Source organism: Bufo bufo, chromosome 5 (assembly GCF_905171765.1).
Source record: "Bufo bufo chromosome 5, aBufBuf1.1, whole genome shotgun sequence".
NCBI classification, from domain to species: Eukaryota; Metazoa; Chordata; class Amphibia; order Anura; family Bufonidae; genus Bufo; species Bufo bufo.
Window position 1 is genome coordinate 531,241,816 of NC_053393.1, and position 19,173 is coordinate 531,260,988.

Below are 19,173 nucleotides of genomic sequence, written 5' to 3' on the forward strand. Positions count from 1 at the left end.
AGGCTTAGATACACTGGCACAGCAGCACAGTATCACACATGACTGGCTTAGATACACTGACTCAGCAGCACAGTATCACACATGACTGGCTTAGATACACTGGCTCAGCAGCACAGTATCACACATGACTGGCTTAGATACACTGGCTTAGTAGCACAGTATCACACATGATAGGCTTAGATACACTGGCTCAGCAGCACAGTATCACACATGATAGGCTTAGATACTCTGGCACAGCAGCACAGTATCACACATGGCTGGCTTAGATACACTGACTCAGCAGCACAGTATCACACATGATAGGCTTAGATACACTGGCTCAGCAGCACAGTATTACACATGATAGGCTTAGATACACTGGCTCAGCAGCACAGTATCACACATGATAGGCTTAGATACACTGAATCAGCAGCACAGTATCACACATGATAGGCTTAGATACACTAAATCAGCAGCACAGTATCACACATGGCTGACTTAGATACACTGGCTCAGCAGCACAGTATCACACATGACTGGCTTAGATACACTGGCTCAGCAGCACAGTATCACACATGACTGGCTTAGATACACTGGCTCAGCAGCACAGTATCACACATGGCTGGCTTAGATACACTGGCTCAGCAGCACAGTATCACACATGATAGGCTCAGATACCCTGCAGGTTATATAGGCGCACAGACTGCAGCCTTCTTGAAATGAGGCGGTGACTGGGAAAGTGAAAGCCTCTGAGGCTGCCCCCAGTGAGCACTGCCCTCCAATCAGGCCGCCTGCCCTGCACTCAATGGGATTGATGCTTACAATGGGTCATTAGCATAAAGTGTCAGTGCAGGAGCAGCGTGCAGCAGCTGGGGACACCTTCCAGACATCTGCCAGTGCAGCAATCCCAGGGACCGGCCATTGGAAAAGGTGATGTTTATTATAAGCTTATAATTGTCCGCTCCTGAGGCGGGGGCTCCTGGCACAGAATGTGGAGATTACACCACATTCTGTGACAGGATGCTTTTTATGAACATGCAACATGTCATAGAAGTGATGCACGTAACGCGTCAGCCCTGTTAATATGTAGTGATGGGCAAGACCGGAGTCTTGGAGCTACACCAGTCCTGGGAGTAGTAGAGGCGTTCTGGCAGGCAGAACTTTGAGAGTTGTAGTCCTACTGCTGTTGGGGGTCCACACCCTGAGACATGTACAGTCGTGGCCAAAAGTTTTGAGAATGACATAAATATTGGAAATTGGAAAAGTTGCTGCTTAAGTTTTTATAATAGCAATTTGCATATACTCCAGAATGTTATGAAGAGTGATCAGATGAATTGCATAGTCCTTCTTTGCCATGAAAATTAACTTAATCCCAAAAAAACCTTTCCACTGCATTTCATTGCTGTCATTAAAGGACCTGCTGAGATCATTTCAGTAATCGTCTTGTTAACTCAGGTGAGAATGTTGACGAGCACAAGGCTGGAGATCATTATGTCAGGCTGATTGGGTTAAAATGGCAGACTTGACATGTTAAAAGGAGGGTGATGCTTGAAATCATTGTTCTTCCATTGTTAACCATGGTGACCTGCAAAGAAACGCGTGCAGCCATCATTGCGTTGCATAAAAATGGCTTCACAGGCAAGGATATTGTGGCTACTAAGATTGCACCTCAATCAACAATTTATAGGATCATCAAGAACTTCAAGGAAAGAGGTTCAATTCTTGTTAAGAAGGCTTCAGGGCGTCCAAGAAAGTCCAGCAAGCGCCAGGATCGTCTCCTAAAGAGGATTCAGCTGCGGGATCGGAGTGCCACCAGTGCAGAGTTTGCTCAGGAATGCCAGCAGGCAGGTGTGAGCGCATCTGCACGCACAGTGAGGCGAAGACTTTTGGAAGATGGCCTGGTGTCAAGAAGGGCGGCAAAGAAGCCACTTCTCTCCAAAAAAAACATCAGGGACAGATTGATCTTCTGCAGACAGTATGGTGAATGGACTGCTGAGGACTGGGGCAAAGTCATATTCTCCGATGAAGCCTCTTTCCGATTGTTTGGGGCATCTGGAAAAAGGCTTGTCCGGAGAAGAAAAGGTGAGCGCTACCATCAGTCCTGTGTCATGCCAACAGTAAAGCATCCTGAGACCATTCATGTGTGGGGTTGCTTCTCATCCAAGGGAGTGGGCTCACTCACAATTTTGCCCAAAAACACAGCCATGAATAATGAATGGCACCAAAACACCCTCCAACAGCAACTTCTTCCAACCATCCAACACCAGTTTGGTGAAGAACAATGCATTTTCCAGCACGATGGAGCACCGTGCCATAAGGCAAAAGTGATAACTAAGTGGCTCGGGGACCAAAACATTGACATTTTGGGTCCATGGCCTAGAACCTCCCCAGATCTTAATCCCATTGAGAACTTGTGGTCAATCCTCAAGAGGCGGGTGGACAAAAAAAAAAACACTGATTCTGACAAACTCCAAGAAGTGATTATGAAAGAATGGGTTGCTATCAGTCAGGAATTGGCCCAGAAGTTGATTGAGAGCATGCCCAGTTGAATTGCAGAGGTCCTGAAAAAGAAGGGCCAACACTGCAAATACTGACTCTTTGCATAAATGTCATGTAATTGTCGATAAAAGCCTTTGAAACGTATGAAGTCCGTGTAATTATACTTCACTACATCACAGAAACAACTGAAACAAAGATCTAAAAGCAGTTTAGCAGCAAACTTTGTGAAAACTAATATTTGTGTCATTCTCAAAACTTTTGGCCACGACTGTAGAAGGCGAGAGCAGCCGTAGGCGGGTAAGTCGGTTCCCTGCCGCTGTCCGCAGAATCTGGGTACTATTTACGGGCTGTCGTGGCCGTAAGCACATTGAGACTACCTAAAAAAAAGGCTGCAAAAATCCCTTGCCCCCCCCAGTACTCCACGTTTAAAGGAAATGTCCAGAATCACTTGAATGGGACTGAGATGCAATACCACAGGCAGCCTGCGGACGAGAGTGGCGCTGTTTCTGACAAAAACAAAACAGTATTACAGTCTTATTAGGCACTTCCTCCCTTTGCCTCCATGCCCAGCACTGTATGGTACTGCCCTCTCTACCCACCTGGCGCACAGCAGGTGACCACTTATAGGCACTGCTCCATGCTACAGATATAGCTGGGCCCTAGGCTGCTGCCTATTCCGTCTGCCCCTCATTCTGTCTAGGATTGTAACAGGCCCTCTGACCTCTCCACCATGGCGACACAGGGCATACAATTCCCAGATGGTGCCATACTGCACCCATATAGTGCTCAGTTAGCGCCATACATTGTCCAGGTACAATTTCAATACTGCATATAATTTGTGTTATATAATGTCAACATAAAGCCAAACAGCTACCCACAGTCTCATTCTGCCCGAATACCGCCATGTGGTGCCCACTGTGGGCCAAACAGTGCTCATAGATTGCCATGAGTCTAGAAAGAGTGCATGCAGGGCTCGTCTAGTGCTGTTTGTATACTGCCAAATGGTGCCCATATAGCATCATATAGTGTCCCGATACTGTCACACCGTGCCCAGCGAGCCACACATAGCTGAACGTATATTGTCTGACTGTGCCCGCATAGTACATACAGATACAGGGCCGTATAGCGCCATATAAGGTGCACATAGAGCCTTACAGTGCCCATATAGTGTTATATGATGCCAGTACACAGAAAGCGACACAATGTCAGGAGGCTGTGCCTGATAAACAAGTGGGGGGGGGAGGCCGGGAGTCAGACCCCCACCGTGCTAGGTCCTCAGTATGATAGTCCCGGAATACCCCTTTATAGTACAGATAAATGGTGACCATTCTATATGTGACCGCTTGTCTCCCCTTCAGCCTCCAGGATGTGCGGTATATGGGTACTGTTTGGCAGTGATGAATGCCTTTCAGTGCAGTGTGTCAGCGCCATGAAAATCGCACACCGCGGACCTGACGCATTTCGGTTCGAAAATGTGAACGGATTCACCAACTGCTGCTTCGGTTTCCACCGTCTGGCGATTGTGGATCAGTTATACGGCATGCAACCGCTGCGGGTGAAGAAGTTCCCTTACCTATGGCTGTGCTACAACGGGGAGATTTACAACTACAAGCAGGTACCTACCTCCACTGATAAGTGACTTCTAGGTGATAACATAGGTATATATCCTCTATCTATCTATCTATCTATCTATCTATCTATTATCTATCTATCTATCTATCTATCTATCTATCTATCTATCTATTATCTATCTATCTATCTATTATCTATCTATCTAATATCTATCTATTATCTATCTATCTATCTATCTATCTATCTATCTATCTATCTATTATATATCTATCTATTATCTATCTATTATCTATCTATTATCTATCTATCTATCTATCTATCTATCTATCTATCTATCTATCTATCTATCTATCTCATATCTATCTATCTATTATCTATCTATTATCTATCTATCTATCTATCTATCTATCTATCTATCTATTATCTATCTATCTATCTATCTATCTATCTATCTATCTATCTATCTATTATCTATCTATCTATCTATCTATTATCTATCTATCTATCTATCTATCTATCTATTATCTATCTATCTATCTCATATCTATCTATCTATTATCTATCTATTATCTATCTATCTATCTATCTATCTATTATCTATCTATCTATCTATCTATCTATTATCTATCTATCTATCTATCTATCTATCTATTATCTATCTATCTATCTATCTATCTATCTATCTATTATCTATCTATCTATCTATCTATTATCTATCTATCTATCTAAAAAAAAATGTAAAAATGAAAAGAATGGCAGCACCGTAACAAAGTAACACAGAGAACAGCAGAGGTTAAAGCCTAAAGGCCTCGGATTATAGTCCAACTAATCAACAAATAAACAATCAGCCGATCTCTCATAAAGCAAAAAGGTATAAAAAGAGGAGTTTTATTCCCCCATGTGGACGCCACGTTTCGGCTCAAACACTAGAGCCTTTCTCAAGAAACATGTAAGCTGCGTACGACATATGTAATCATAAAGCGCATGTGCAAACAATAATTCATCAATCAGCATCATTTCATAAATTTAATAAATTACAGATGATATAAAGTGCAATCAAAAGCATAGAAATACATAATTGGGTATATTGAATAATGCTCCATGATTACAAAATCCACGTGTTAAAGGTAATACATATACGTGATACATATACGTGATACAGTGCAGTTTCATTGATTTGGTCCCCGATGAATAATAATAAAGAAGATCTGAGAATAATAGTGAGGAGTGGGACTCACCCAGGGGAAACCACACGTGTAATCTCGCCAAATATCGGCGTTCAGCAGTGGCCACCTAGTCAGAAAGCACGTATACTCACGAGATTTGCGCGTACAGAATAGAAACTCCAGCGGCCATATTGAAACAGGGAAGGGCATCCCAGCTCCCACACAGACGCAGAGAAGCTATGTAGCACACAGCGACATCCCGTGTGGGGCTGGGTAATGCAATATGTAGCAGGGCTTTTAAAATACAGCATAGCCTTTAAGATCTTTAAACCTATGGATCCAATCAGTGATCTCCCAATGAGGCCATAAATCTCATGTCAGACGCCTATGAAAGGAATGGGAGCAACCGAGCATGCAAAGGATGCAAATACCCGCGCCCATGGTGAGGCACAGGCACCATACTCCCACATAAGTGGTGCCACCCAGCTCCACCATCACCATACCAATAATGCCAGCATCTCACAGCATATATCACACATATGAAGTAGGCCGAAAAAAAAAAAAAAAAAAAGGGAGATTTCTCCAGTTCCATAGATACTCCTATAAACTGGCCAACAATCATGTCAATAACAGTTCATAACGTATAGATGGATCCCCGGCGAGTCCAGCTTCACAATCATCAAAATGCATGAAAGATGAAAAAGAAAGAAGAGAAACAAAAAAAAAGAGAAGAGAAATTTTTTATAAAAATGACCTTGGTACTGGAGAAACATATTGATGTAGTTGGTGTTGCTGAGACATGGCTGGAGTCTTCTCGTGATTGGGCTGTGAATCTTCAAGGTTTTACACTCTTTAGGCTCCATTCACGCGTCCGCAATTCTGTTCCCCATTTTGCGGAACGGAATTGCAGACCCATTCATTTCTACAGGGCTGCACGGATTTCCGTTCCCGAAAAAAATAGAACATGCCTTATTCTATTAGTGCCGGCGATGTGCGATCCGCAACATGAGGAACGCACATTGCCGGTATCCGCGTTTCCGCAAAACACACACGGACGTGTGAATGGACCCTTAGAAACGGGGATAAGGGCTAAACGTGGTGTATGTCTGTATCCAGGAGTGATAGGAAAGTGAGTGTGAAAGAAACAATTGTGGATGAAGGTTGTGAGGATGTTGAAACCTTCTGGGTGGAAATTCAGAGGGAAAAAAATAATGAAAAAATACTTCTTGGTGTGATCTATAGACCCCCCCCCCCCAATATCACTGAGGAGATAGAAGATCAACTGTATGTGCAAATGGAGCGGGGGCGCAGGCTGGCACAGTGGTCATAAAGGGAGGTTTTACCTATCCAAACATAGATTGGGAACATGGTTCTGCCTCTGCTGCAAAGTCAGGAAAATTCCTCAGCTTTTTGCAGGATTGTAGAAGATCCTGCTAGGGGCGATGCTCTTCTGGATCTAGTCATTACTAACAATGCAGAGCTTGTAAGAAAGGTCACTGTCCATGAAAACCTTGGTAACAATGACCACAATATAATTACGGTATATTCCAACTAAACTGTAAAAAACTAACTTAGGTCGGTAGGGCAAAAACACTTAATTTCAAAAAGGCGAATTTCCCAGGGTTGAGGGCTGCACTTCAGGACATAGACTGGCAGCAACTATTGTCACATAATGACACTAAGGCTACATTCATACGTCCGTAGAATGGGTCCGGACGTTTAAAAGCAGACATAGCATTACTTCAGGAAACACACTTGACCAGGGCAGACTTTTCCCGCGTGCAGCGACTATGGTTTGGTCGTGTGCTGGGATCGTCCTCTAGGGGCTCCAAAGGGGGAGTGATACTCCTGCTCCATAAAAATCGGAGGATCAGGGGGAAATACTACTACATGTTCACCTCTGTTCCCCGTCCAAAGTATTTATAATATTTTTGAGGACCTGAGAAACAGGCTAATTAAAGACCCAGTACCTCTCCAAATAGTTGCGGGAGATATGAATACGGTGATGATCCACGAGGAGGATAACCGTAGTTCCCTAGGTCGGCAAATAATACCCAGACATAGAGACAGAGCTTTCAAAACATTGTCCTCTGAAGCTGGTTTACATGACTCATGGCGTCAGTTCCACCCGGAGGGAAGAGAACTCATTTCTCAGCAGCACATGTTTCCTGGTCACGCCTAGACTACGTTTTGGTGACAGAGGGCACTATTCAAATAATGCTCTCTATAGGCATAGATGACCTAGTCATCTCTGATCATTCCCCAGTAACTATGGAAATTGCAGATAGTACCCAAGAGGGACAGACTTCATTTGGAGATTTCCATCCGATTTGGCCTCAAATGAAATTTTTTTCAGAAATGCTAAAACATTGGTGGGGGGAATACTAGGATACCAATTCACCCTCCTGCGAGCCCCAATTGGCCTGGAGAGCGGGGAAAGCGGTGATACGGGGAAAGATCCTGTCATACACAAAGGGGCTAAAAAAAATAACACTCAAGAAACTAAAAGAACTAACTAACACTCTAAGGGATTCTTATACAGAATTTCAATTGCGCCCATCTGCTCAATCTAAACAAAAATGGAGCAAAACTAAAGCGAAACATGATGAATGGCACAGACAAAAAGAGGAGTTAGATGGGACACGGAGGGAAGCTCGTTTAATCAGATTCGGGAACAAATCAGGTAAACCCTTGGCGTCTTTAGCAAAGGGGATGAAATCCTCTTCATTAATCTCTTCATTAAAAAATACACAAGGTATACTCTGCCATCAACCGAAAGAAATAATTGAGATACTAAGAGATTATTATAAAAACCTTTATACAATGCCAAAAGAGGGTTTTAGGGAAGGGAAATTATGGCTAGAAAGTCTCTTAATGCCCCGAGTCACACCTGAAGATCTGACATCCCTGAATCAACCCATCGCTGAGGAGGAAGTGCAGAGGGTAATCCGCCAATCTGGAAACGGAAAATCTCCTGGACCAGACGGCTCTACGAATGAGTTCTATAAAATGTTGGCCCCAAAAATCTCTTCAGTCCTTATACAACCAAATACTACAAGGCCAACCAATACCACACGGCATATATCAAAGTACTCTCAAAACCGGGCAAAGACAGCACTTTGGCATCATCCTACCGCCCAATCTCCCTCATAGACAGTGATCTTAAATACCTCTCAAAAATATTAGCAGACATAGGAGATCGGCTTTCTTACCTAAACTTATAACCTCCCACCAGGTTGGCTTTATACAAGGTAGAGCAGCGCTTTATAATATACGCAAGGTACTGGCTGTGCTTGACGAGATCAAAATACGTCCCCTCCTCCACCCATTTCCAGCTCTCCTCGCCATAGATGCGGAAAATTAGTTTGATGATGTGAGCTGGGGATGGCTGAATGAGGTATTAGACATCATGGGCTTCACGGGCCAATTTAGAACATATATCACATCCCTCTATTGCCCCCCCTTAGCTAGGATCTCCACAAGCTTTTAGCTTACAAAAAGGCACTAGACAGGGAATGCCCCCATTCGCCATTATTATTTAACCTAGCCCTGGAGCCACTTTCTAAAGCCATAACTCTTTCTAAACATATCGAAGGTATTGCCATTGGGAAACAGGTGCTCAACCACGCTTTATCTGTTGATGATCTGTTGTTGTTTCTAGCAAATCCCCATAGGGACCTTCCAGCTTTAGTCAAACTTCTCTCCCAGATGGCTCAATGTCAGGTTTTAAAGTGAACATGTCCAAATGCGAACTACTTGACCTGTCGACATCTCAATCCTTTCATAAAAGAAAATTTCATGACATAACGGGCACCATAGCGACCCAAAGTATTAAATACTTGGAAATTCGAATAGGAAGGTCTCCAGAATCCCTATATACACTAAATTACCCCCCATTATTAAAAAAAATATTCTCACTACTTGAATCCTGGCCTAACCCGCCAGTTTTATTCCTGGGAAGATGTCACTTACGGAAAATGATGGGTTTTAGTAAACTCTTATATCCCATGCAAACCTTACCAATCCTACTGAAACATGCTGATATCCAGTTACTCCTAAAGGCTTTTCCATCATTTGTTTGGCAGTCCAGACGATGCAGAATATCTGTAACTACATCGACCAGGCATTGAAGCAGAGGTGGCATGGGGCTTCCTAATATCAGAAACTATAACCTGGCAAGTTTACTGAGACATGGTCTGGACTGGATAAATAAATGCTCATACTACTCAGTACTATCCATTGAAGAGGAAATGGCTAGACCCTGGAGCTTGAATGCTATCCTACATACTAAATACACAGTCTTACCTGGCCAGATAAAACACAGCGTATTGCTAAAGCGGTCAGAAGGCTATATAATCTCCCATTTTTAATATGTAAAAGAATGGCGCTATGGAAACATCCGGAATTCCATGCAGCCTCTATAAACAAACAGTTTCAGAAATGGCCAGGGAAAGGTATAGATGAAGTTAGGCACATCTGGAACCAGATAAAGCGGAGATTCCACACCTTTCAGGAAATGCAAAATCTATATCATTTGCCTGCAGATCATTTCCTGGCATACCATCAATTTTGGGTATTTTTGCGCCCCAGAGTGAAAGATTTGTCGCCAGAATTCTCTGCCAACCCCTTTGAACCTTTTCTATGCTCTTCTAGAATCAAAAAAGACTTGGCAACAATATATGGCTCCCTGAGAGAGTTAAGCTTCCAGGAAAGGAGATCCTTCCTTGTTCAAGACATGGCTTAAAGATTTCCCAGACCTAAATCTCCCGGACCAATTATTGGAGGGATGGGCCCTAGTTCCAAAAATTGTGAGCAGCGAGGTTTGGAGGGAGACTTATTTTAGAATAACACATAGAGCTATATATGGTTTCCATGCTCCACGTGATGGAATAACTCACTGTCCCAAATGCCAGATACCTAACACAGATCTAACTCATGGGCCCGAGGGTGCAAGTCTTCTGGCAGTCCTTCCTATCCCTGATGGAAACCAAATGTCACATAAAACTCCCAATGGATCCAGCGACTCTTCTGTTTCATACAGGGAGAAGTAAAACTAAAATTTGCAGCAGCATTCCATGTAATTATCCTGGTAGCTAAAAGATGTCTCCTAACCTACTGGATCAAACCAGATACCCCACCGCTGAAGGAGATTATCCATCAGACGACAAAGGGCCTTACATTAGAGCGCATTGAGACAGAGTATCGCAGATCGACATTAACAACCTCCTTCTTTAGAAATGGAGAGAATTTATGGTAGCCTTCTCCACTGAATCCGAAATGTTGGTGACTAGCCGCCCATTTCTTCATACTGAGTGGTAGGCAAAGTTGGGGCCATCAGACCCATGGTACAAGATACACAAAAAACAGGAAAATAAATAACTCAATTAACAAACAAATCAAAATATTTTATTTTCTTTAGGTTGACCGATAGACTGCACAAGATTACATTTCTTATACTTCTTTACACCTTTTGCATTTGTCTCTACACCTGAGATGAAGGGGGGATGAGGGAGGGATTTAGAGGGGTATGTTATGTTCTAATGCTATATTGTAAGACAAAAACTGCGTTGTATGATTGTGTACCATTATATGACAAAAAACTAAATAAAAAGATGGTTTATAAAAAAAAAACGGTAACGGTGTGTCTATCACGTGGCATCACTAGAAAAGTGAAGAAAGGGGGACATCACTCCAAAACTGGAGAGACGACCCTTAACTGTAGGGAAACCAAACGGTTGGACAACCCCACAACTGCAGAGCGCCCCCCTCCAGGCTCCCTAATATACACTCATACCTAGCTTGCACCACAATGTCACACCACCTAAGAAAAATTATGTGAAAGAGTGTCGCCCCAGTAATGGATATTTCCTCTGTCACCTCTATCAAAAAGAAGGCACTGTATATAAAAAAACATTGATATTTTATTAAGGCTGCATTCACACAACTGTATTTTTTTTTTCAGTGGGGCCACAAAAGATGCAGACATCACACTGTGTGCTGTCCGCATCCGTCGTTCCGATCCACGGCCCCACAAAAAAAGATAGAGCATGTCCTATTCTGCGGACGAGAATAGGCATTTTTGTCATACGGCCGGCTACATTCACACGGCCGTTATCTGTGTTTTGCGGATCTGCAATTTGCGGACCGCAAAACATATACGGTCGTGTGAATGTAGCCTAAACCGCATAAAATAGTGTCAGTCTCCCGGCGAGTCGAATGATGTCAAGATACATCAGCAGATACCGAGATTCCCGGATCGTCAATAGGACAATAAAGGAGGAGTTGTACATTCAGGAACATCCTCAATACACCCAGAGAGCACAGACCAATGGTGTATAATGATAGAGCCGAGACGTAAACTATACTCATTGTGAGTGGAAATGAGAGGAATGCCAGATCCAAGAGGGGGTCCAGCTGCCCATTGTAACGTCTGCCGTCTACCGAGAGAGAGTACTTTGGGTTTATGTGGTTGTAATATTGACTTGGGATAACCCCCCTTTCGAAATGTATGAAATATATTATCCAAGATACTCATCAAAGTCCTGTCATCTGACACAATACGTTTCCCACGTAAGAACTGACTGTACGGCAGATGTCGAATCCTATTTCTAGGATGAGAACTGTCGTATCTAAGCATCAAGTTCTTATCAGTTTGTAATCTGCCATTCAGTATCCTTACAGCGGTATCAAGAAATTCTGTGTGACTGGAGGAATGTGCGACGGTAAACTTCACCCCAGGATCAATGTCAGGATCAAGTATGAAAAGAAAGCAAAGATTCAGGGGTCCCCAACCAAATGAGGAAGACTATCAATTATCTATCTATCTATCTATCTATTATCTATCTATCTATCTATCTATCTATCTATCTATCTATTATCTATCTATCTATCTATCTATCTATCTATCTATCTATTATCTATCTATCTATTATCTATCTATCTAATATCTATTATCTATCTATCTATCTATCTATCTATTATCTATCTATCTATCTATCTATCTATTATCTATCTATCTATCTATCTATCTATCTATCTATCTATTATCTATCTATCTATTATCTATCTATCTATCTATCTATTATCTATCTATCTATCTATCTATCTATCTATCTATCTATTATCTATCTATCTCATATCTATCTATCTATCTATCTATCTATCTATCTCATATCTATCTATCTATCTATCTATCTATCTATCTATTATCTATCTATCTATCTCATATCTATCTATCTATCTATCTATCTATCTACCTAAAAATATAAAAAATCTAATGGAAAGCAGCACTATATAAACAATAAAAAAGATATGCAGGGCACCAGCCACAGGGGAATAGACTCTAATATTTCACAAAAAAAATAAAAACTGTCAGCACTTCCTGGAAGTTAGTGAACAAAACCCGACCTTCACCCATGTACTACTAGCCTAATACATGGGAGAATAAAGGTCACTTTCTGTTCACTGAATTCCTGAGTGCTGCCAGTTGTTATGTATCCATCTATTTATCTATCTATCTATTATCTATCTATTATCTATCTATCTCCTATCTATCTATATATCTATCTATCTATCTATCTATCTATCTATCTATCTATTATCTATCTATCTATTATCTATCTATTATCTATCTATCTCCTATCTATCTATATATCTATCTATCTATCTATCTATCTATCTATCTATTATCTATCTATCTATTATCTATCTATTATCTATCTAATATCTATCTATCTATCCATCTATCTATCTATCTATCTATCTATCATCTATCTATTATCTATCTATCTATTATCTATCTATCTATCTATCTATTATCTATCTATCTATCTATCTATCTATCTATCTATCTATCTATCTCATATCTATCTATCTATCTATCATCTATCTATCTATCTATCTATCTATCTATCTATCTATCTATCTATCATCTATCTATTATCTATCTATTATCTATCTATCTATCTATCTATCTATCTATCTATCTATCTATCTATCTATCTATCTATCTATCTATCATCTATCTATTATCTATCTATTATCTATCATCTATCTATCTATCTATCTATCTATCTATCTATCTATTATCTATCTATCTATCTATCTATCTATCTATCTATCTATCTATCTATCTATCTCATATCTATCTATAATCTATCTATCTATCTATCTATCTATCTATCTATCTATCTATCTATCTATCTATCTATTATCTATCTCATATCTATCTATCTATCTATCTATCTATCTATCTATCTATCTATCTATTATCTATCTATCTATCTATCTATCTATCTATTATCTATCTATCTATCTATCTATCTATCTATCTATCTATCTATCTATCTATCTATCTCATATCTATCTGTCTGTCTATCTATCCATCCATCCATTATCTAATGTGTATTACTTGGTATCTTGCAGCTGCAGAAACATTTTGGCTTTGAGTACCAGACTATGGTGGACGGGGAGGTGATTCTCCATCTCTACAGTAAACTTGGCATTGAACAGACGGCCGCTTTGCTGGACGGGGTTTTTGCGTTCACCCTCTTGGACGTAGCCAATAAGAAGGTCTTTCTGGGAAGAGACTCTTATGGAGTCCGACCGCTGTTTAGACTGCTCACTGACGATGGCTTTTTGGCAGTTTGCTCTGAAGCGAAAGGTACCATATAATCCACCCAAGATTTTTCACAAATATTAAGGGATTCCTCAGTTTTATGTCATTAAAACTTGTCACCAAAAAATGGAATGCAATCCGACAGCACCATGTTGTAGAGCAGGAGGACCGATCAGATTGATATATATATATATTTAGGGGAAAAGATTCTGTAAAATGTATACATTTATATCTGTGCTTTTCCTACTTCCTGTGAACAGCATCAGTACAGGGAGGCGGTGTTAGGACACAGGGGCAGACTGGGAACTTAAAGTGGCCCTGAAAAAAAAATAAAATAAAAGTGGCCCCATTTTGTAGACAGGTACAAATTAACAGAAGGCAAGGTAACACAAGTAGCGGGGTCAACAACACCATAGTGCAAAATACCATCCCAGCAGAACCAAATAAGATGGTGTAGAACAATATGGGTGTATGGAGTGGGCTCAGCAGGGTGTATGGAGTGGGCTCAGCAGGGTGTATGGAGTGGGCTCAGCAGGGTGTATGGAGTGGGCTCAGCAGGGTGTATGGAGTGGGCTCAGCAGGGTGTATGGAGTGGGCTCAGCAGGGAGTATGGAGCGGGCTCAGTAGGGTGTATGGAGCGGGCTCAGCAGGGTGTACAGAGGGGGCTCAGTAGGGCGTATGGAGCGGGCTCAGCAGGGTGTACAGAGGGGGCTCAGTAGGGCGTATGGAGCAGGCTCAGCAGGGTGTATGGAGCGGGCTCAGTAGGGTGTACAGAGGGGACTCAGAAGGGTGTACAGAGGGGGCTCAGCAGGGTGTACAGAGGGGGCTCAGCAGGGTGTACAGAGGGGGCTCAGCAGGGTGTACAGAGGGGGCTCAGCAGGGTGTATGGAGTGAACTCAGCAGGGTGTACAGAGGGGGCTCAGCAGGGTGTATGGAGTGAACTCAGCAGGGTGTACAGAGGGGGCTCAGAAGGGTATATGGAGTCGGCTCAGCAGGGTGTACAGAGGGGGCTCAGTAGGGTGTATGGAGTCGGCTCAGCAGGGTGTACAGAAGGGGCTCAGCAGGGTGTACAGAGGGGGCTCAGCAGGGTGTACAGAGGGGGCTCAGCAGGGTGTATGGAGCGGGCTCAGCAGGGTGTATGGACCGGGCTCAGCAGGGTGTATGGACCGGGCTCAGCAGGGTGTAAGGAGTGGGCTCAGCAGGGTGTACAGAGGGGGCTCAGCAGGGTGTACAGAGGGGGCTCAGCAGGGTGTATAGAGTTGGCTCAGCAGGGTGTACAGAGGGGGCTCAGTAGGGCGTATGGAGCGGGCTCAGTAGGGCGTATGGAGCGGGCTCAGCAGGGTGTACAGAGGGGGCTCAGTAGGGCGTATGGAGTGGGCTCAGCAGGGTGTACAGAGAGGGCTCAGTAGGGTATATGGAGTTGGCTTAGCAGGGTGTACAGAGGGGGCTCAGCAGGGTGTACAGAGGGGGCTCAGCAGGGTGTACAGAGGGGGCTCAGCAGGGTGTACAGAGGGGGCTCAGCAGGGTGTACAGAGGGGGCTCAGTAGGGCGTATGGAGTGGGCTCAGCAGGGTGTACAGAGGGGGCTCAGTAGGGCGTATGGAGTGGGCTCAGCAGGGTGTACAGAGAGGGCTCAGTAGGGTGTATAGAGTTGGCTCAGCAGGGTGTACAGAGGGGGCTCAGTAGGGCGTATGGAGCGGGCTCAGTAGGGCGTATGGAGCGGGCTCAGCAGGGTGTACAGAGGGGGCTCAGTAGGGCGTATGGAGCGGGCTCAGTAGGGCGTATGGAGCGGGCTCAGCAGGGTGTACAGAAGGGGCTCAGTAGGGCGTATGGAGTGGGCTCAGCAGGGTGTACAGAGAGGGCTCAGTAGGGTGTATAGAGTTGGCTCAGCAGGGTGTACAGAGGGGGCTCAGTAGGGCGTATGGAGTCGGCTCAGCAGGGTGTACAGAGGGGGCTCAGTAGGGCGTATAGAGTTGGCTCAGCAGGGTGTACAGAGGGGGCTCAGTAGGGGGCGTATGGAGCGGGCTCAGTAGGGCGTATGAAGTGGGCTCAGCAGGGTGTACAGAGGGGGCTCAGTAGGGCGTATGGAGTGGGCTCAGCAGGGTGTACAGAGAGGGCTCAGTAGGGTGTATAGAGTTGGCTCAGCAGGGTGTACGGAGGGGGCTCAGCAGGGTGTATGGAGCGGGCTCAGCAGGGTGTATGGAGTGGGCTCAGCAGGGTGTATGGAGTGGGCTCAGCAGGGTGTATAGAGTTGGCTCAGCAGGGTGTACAGAGGGGGCTCAGTAGGGCGTATGGAGTCGGCTCAGCAGGGTGTACAGAGGGGGCTCAGTAGGGCGTATGGAGTCGGCTCAGCAGGGTGTACAGAGGGGGCTCAGTAGGGTATATGGAGTTGGCTCCGCAGGGTGTACAGAGGGGGCTCAGTAGGGCGTATGGAGTCGGCTCAGCAGGGTGTACAGAGGGGGCTCAGTAGGGCGTATGGAGTCGGCTCAGCAGGGTGTACAGAGGGGGCTCAGTAGGGCGTATGGAGTCGGCTCAGCAGGGTGTACAGAGGGGGCTCAGTAGGGTATATGGAGTTGGCTCCGCAGGGTGTACAGAGGGGGCTCAGCAGGGCGTATGGAGTGAGCTCCGCAGGGTGTACAGAGGGGGCTCAGTAGGGCGTATGGAGTCGGCTCAGCAGGGTGTACAGAGGGGGCTCAGTAGGGTATATGGAGTTGGCTCCGCAGGGTGTACAGAGGGGGCTCAGCAGGGCGTATGGAGTGAGCTCCGCAGGGTGTACAGAGGGGGCTCAGTAGGGCGTATGGAGCGGGCTCAGCAGGGTGTACAGAGGGGGCTCAGCAGGGTGTATGGAGTGAGCTCAGCAGGGTGTAATACAATGTTGGTAAAAACATAAAACACTGCAATACAGAAGGGTTCACAGGTTCCCCCAGGAGGAGTATAAAGTTTAATAAAAGTGTTTAAAAATAAAAATATGTATAAATATAAACAATAAAAAAAAACTACATATGTGGTGTCGCAGCATCTCAACTATTAAGATATGTATCCTGTACGGTGAACAGTGTAAAAAAACATTTACAATTGCTGTTTTGTTTTGGTCACACTCAAGGTGTTCCATTCACTGCAATCCAGCAGAGATCTTAAAAATTGTGAGAAATAAGATAAAGAAAGATGTAGACCTTTTCATTATACTATCCTTTATTGATGCAGAACATCTGCTTAAAGGATTTGTCTGGTTTAGAAAACATCTTTTCAAGGCGATCATCAGGGAATGTTCCCGGACGCCGAGCAAAAGAACAAATACAAGACCGAAACCTCAATAATCAAAACTGCCTAATAGTACATTCATCTTTTGTGCCCATAGCAACCAATCAGAGATCGGCTTTCATTTCGTATTCTGCTCTTGAAAAATGAAAGCTGCTCGGTGATTGTTCGCTATGGGCAACGGTTGGTAAGATGGCCTGTGTCCAAAGCATCCAATCACAGCACAGCTCTCATTTCATAAACTGCTCTGGAAAAATGTAAGCTGTGCTGTGATTGGCTGATATGTACAAGAAAGACAGTCTTACTGGTAGACAGTTTTGATAAATGAGGCCTAGTGGGGCAGATTTATAAAACTGTCTTAAAGAAAAAAAAACATGTCCATAGCGACCAATCACAGCGCAGCTTTCATTTTTCAAGAACAGAATACAAAATGAAAGCTCTGCTCTCATTGATTGCCATGGGAAACAAATCCAGTTTTTTCTTTTAGACAGTTTTCATAAATCTGCCCCTGTTTTGTGTCTAGCGTAAGACCTGAGGGGGTGAAGCATCATGACAAAGGGATTTAACCCCTTAAAGAGCTTTCATGTTTTTTTTTGTTTATTCTAGATAAATACCTTTACTTGTGGGGTTTTGTGTTTTTTTTCAATTTAACCCCACAACAGATTTTTTCCCCCGTTTTCCAATACAAGACACGGTAAATTAAATGGTGCCATTAAAAAATACAACTTATCCCACAAAAAAATAAGCCCTCCTATGGCTTTATGAATGGAAAATTTAAAAAGTAATGGCTATTGGAACTTGGGGAGGGTAAAACAAAAATTTTAAAATGAAAATGGGCCCGGTACTTAACAAGGACCTTTCATGTTTTTTTATTTTTTATTCTAGATAAATACTTGCGGGGTGACCCCCCCCCCTCCCCCCGCTGATGCTGCCACCCTGCCTGTTTTTTTAAATATCGCTCCTGTGCCCCCCTGTAGTTTTCCCGTTCAGTATGTTAATACTGAGCATCGGTACAGGGAGGAGGAGACGCCACGGTTTCTCAATGGGCGTCTCCTTCTCCCTGGCTGTGCCGCGATCCAATCACAGCAGAGAGCGTCACAGCCAGGGAGAAGGAGACGCCCATTGAGAAACCCTGGCGTCTCCTCCTCCCTGTACCGATGCTCAGATCTGTGACTCCACAGATGCCATGATCGCTATTGAACGCGGCATCTGAGGGGTTAAATGATCGGGTTCGGCATCATCGCCGATCCTGGTCATTGTGGCGGGGTGCCTGCTGTACAGCTGGCACCCGCCGCATATAGAGCGGGCTCAGGGCAGCAGCCTGCTCCATACAAGCCCTTAACCACTGTCACATACGGGTACATCATGGTGGCTGAAGGGGTTATAGGACACCGAAGGGGGAATCCCTGTGTCAGGCTCCACCCCTGCACCAGACAGGACAATTTCTGGAGTGTTCCTTTAAACAAACAATCATGTCAGTACTTATGTGTATTTGATGCTGCCGTTCACTACAGGCCTCATCAACCTGAAACATTCAATGATCTCAACTCTGAAGATTGATCCGTTTCCCCCCGGACACTGTGAAGTTTTCGATTTGAAGGATAGCGGAAAAGTTGCCTCAGTGGAATTGGTAAAGTTTCGCAACTTCAAGGATGAACCCCAGCACGCAGCGTACGATTCTCTGGGAAAGCTGCAAGCAGGTAACGGGATCAGCCTGAACCTATTGTATTCTGTAACCATGGCGACACGACCCTACGCAGATGTGCCCAGGAGCTGCCAACCAAAAACGCCAGGCGATTTTCATCTTGCCTTATTTTAGATGCACTGGAACAATATAAAATAGGTGCAAAAGTTTACATACCCCTAGGCTAATTTCAGATGCACGTGTCATGTGCGGAAAACATGAGTGTGATTTCCCATTATGGACAGTGCTCCTCTGCATGATAATGATTTATAATACTGTGTGTCTCTGCCCGACTTGGAATCTGCTGAATTAGACCTGTTTCGTATTTGCGTCAGGCGTTCCGGCAGAGATCTCTGGATCCGACATTGCCGGACGTTACTGGAATACCCTCTGGACCCA

At 44.0% G+C, this 19,173-nt stretch overlaps 1 protein-coding gene across 1 annotated transcript in view; it reads left to right on the plus strand.

Annotated features, from left to right (window-relative positions):
• The first annotated feature begins 785 nt into the window (after positions 1 to 785).
• The window catches only part of ASNS (asparagine synthetase (glutamine-hydrolyzing)), a 51,310-nt gene continuing 32,922 nt past the window's right edge, over positions 786 to 19,173 (plus strand). Inside the window, exons 1-4 of the mRNA XM_040431221.1 lie at positions 786 to 909; positions 3,837 to 4,093; positions 13,641 to 13,878; positions 18,605 to 18,790. Coding sequence (XP_040287155.1) covers positions 3,845 to 4,093; positions 13,641 to 13,878; positions 18,605 to 18,790 — 673 coding nt within the window. The 5' untranslated portion in view covers positions 786 to 909; positions 3,837 to 3,844. The remainder of the gene's footprint in view (positions 910 to 3,836; positions 4,094 to 13,640; positions 13,879 to 18,604; positions 18,791 to 19,173) is intronic.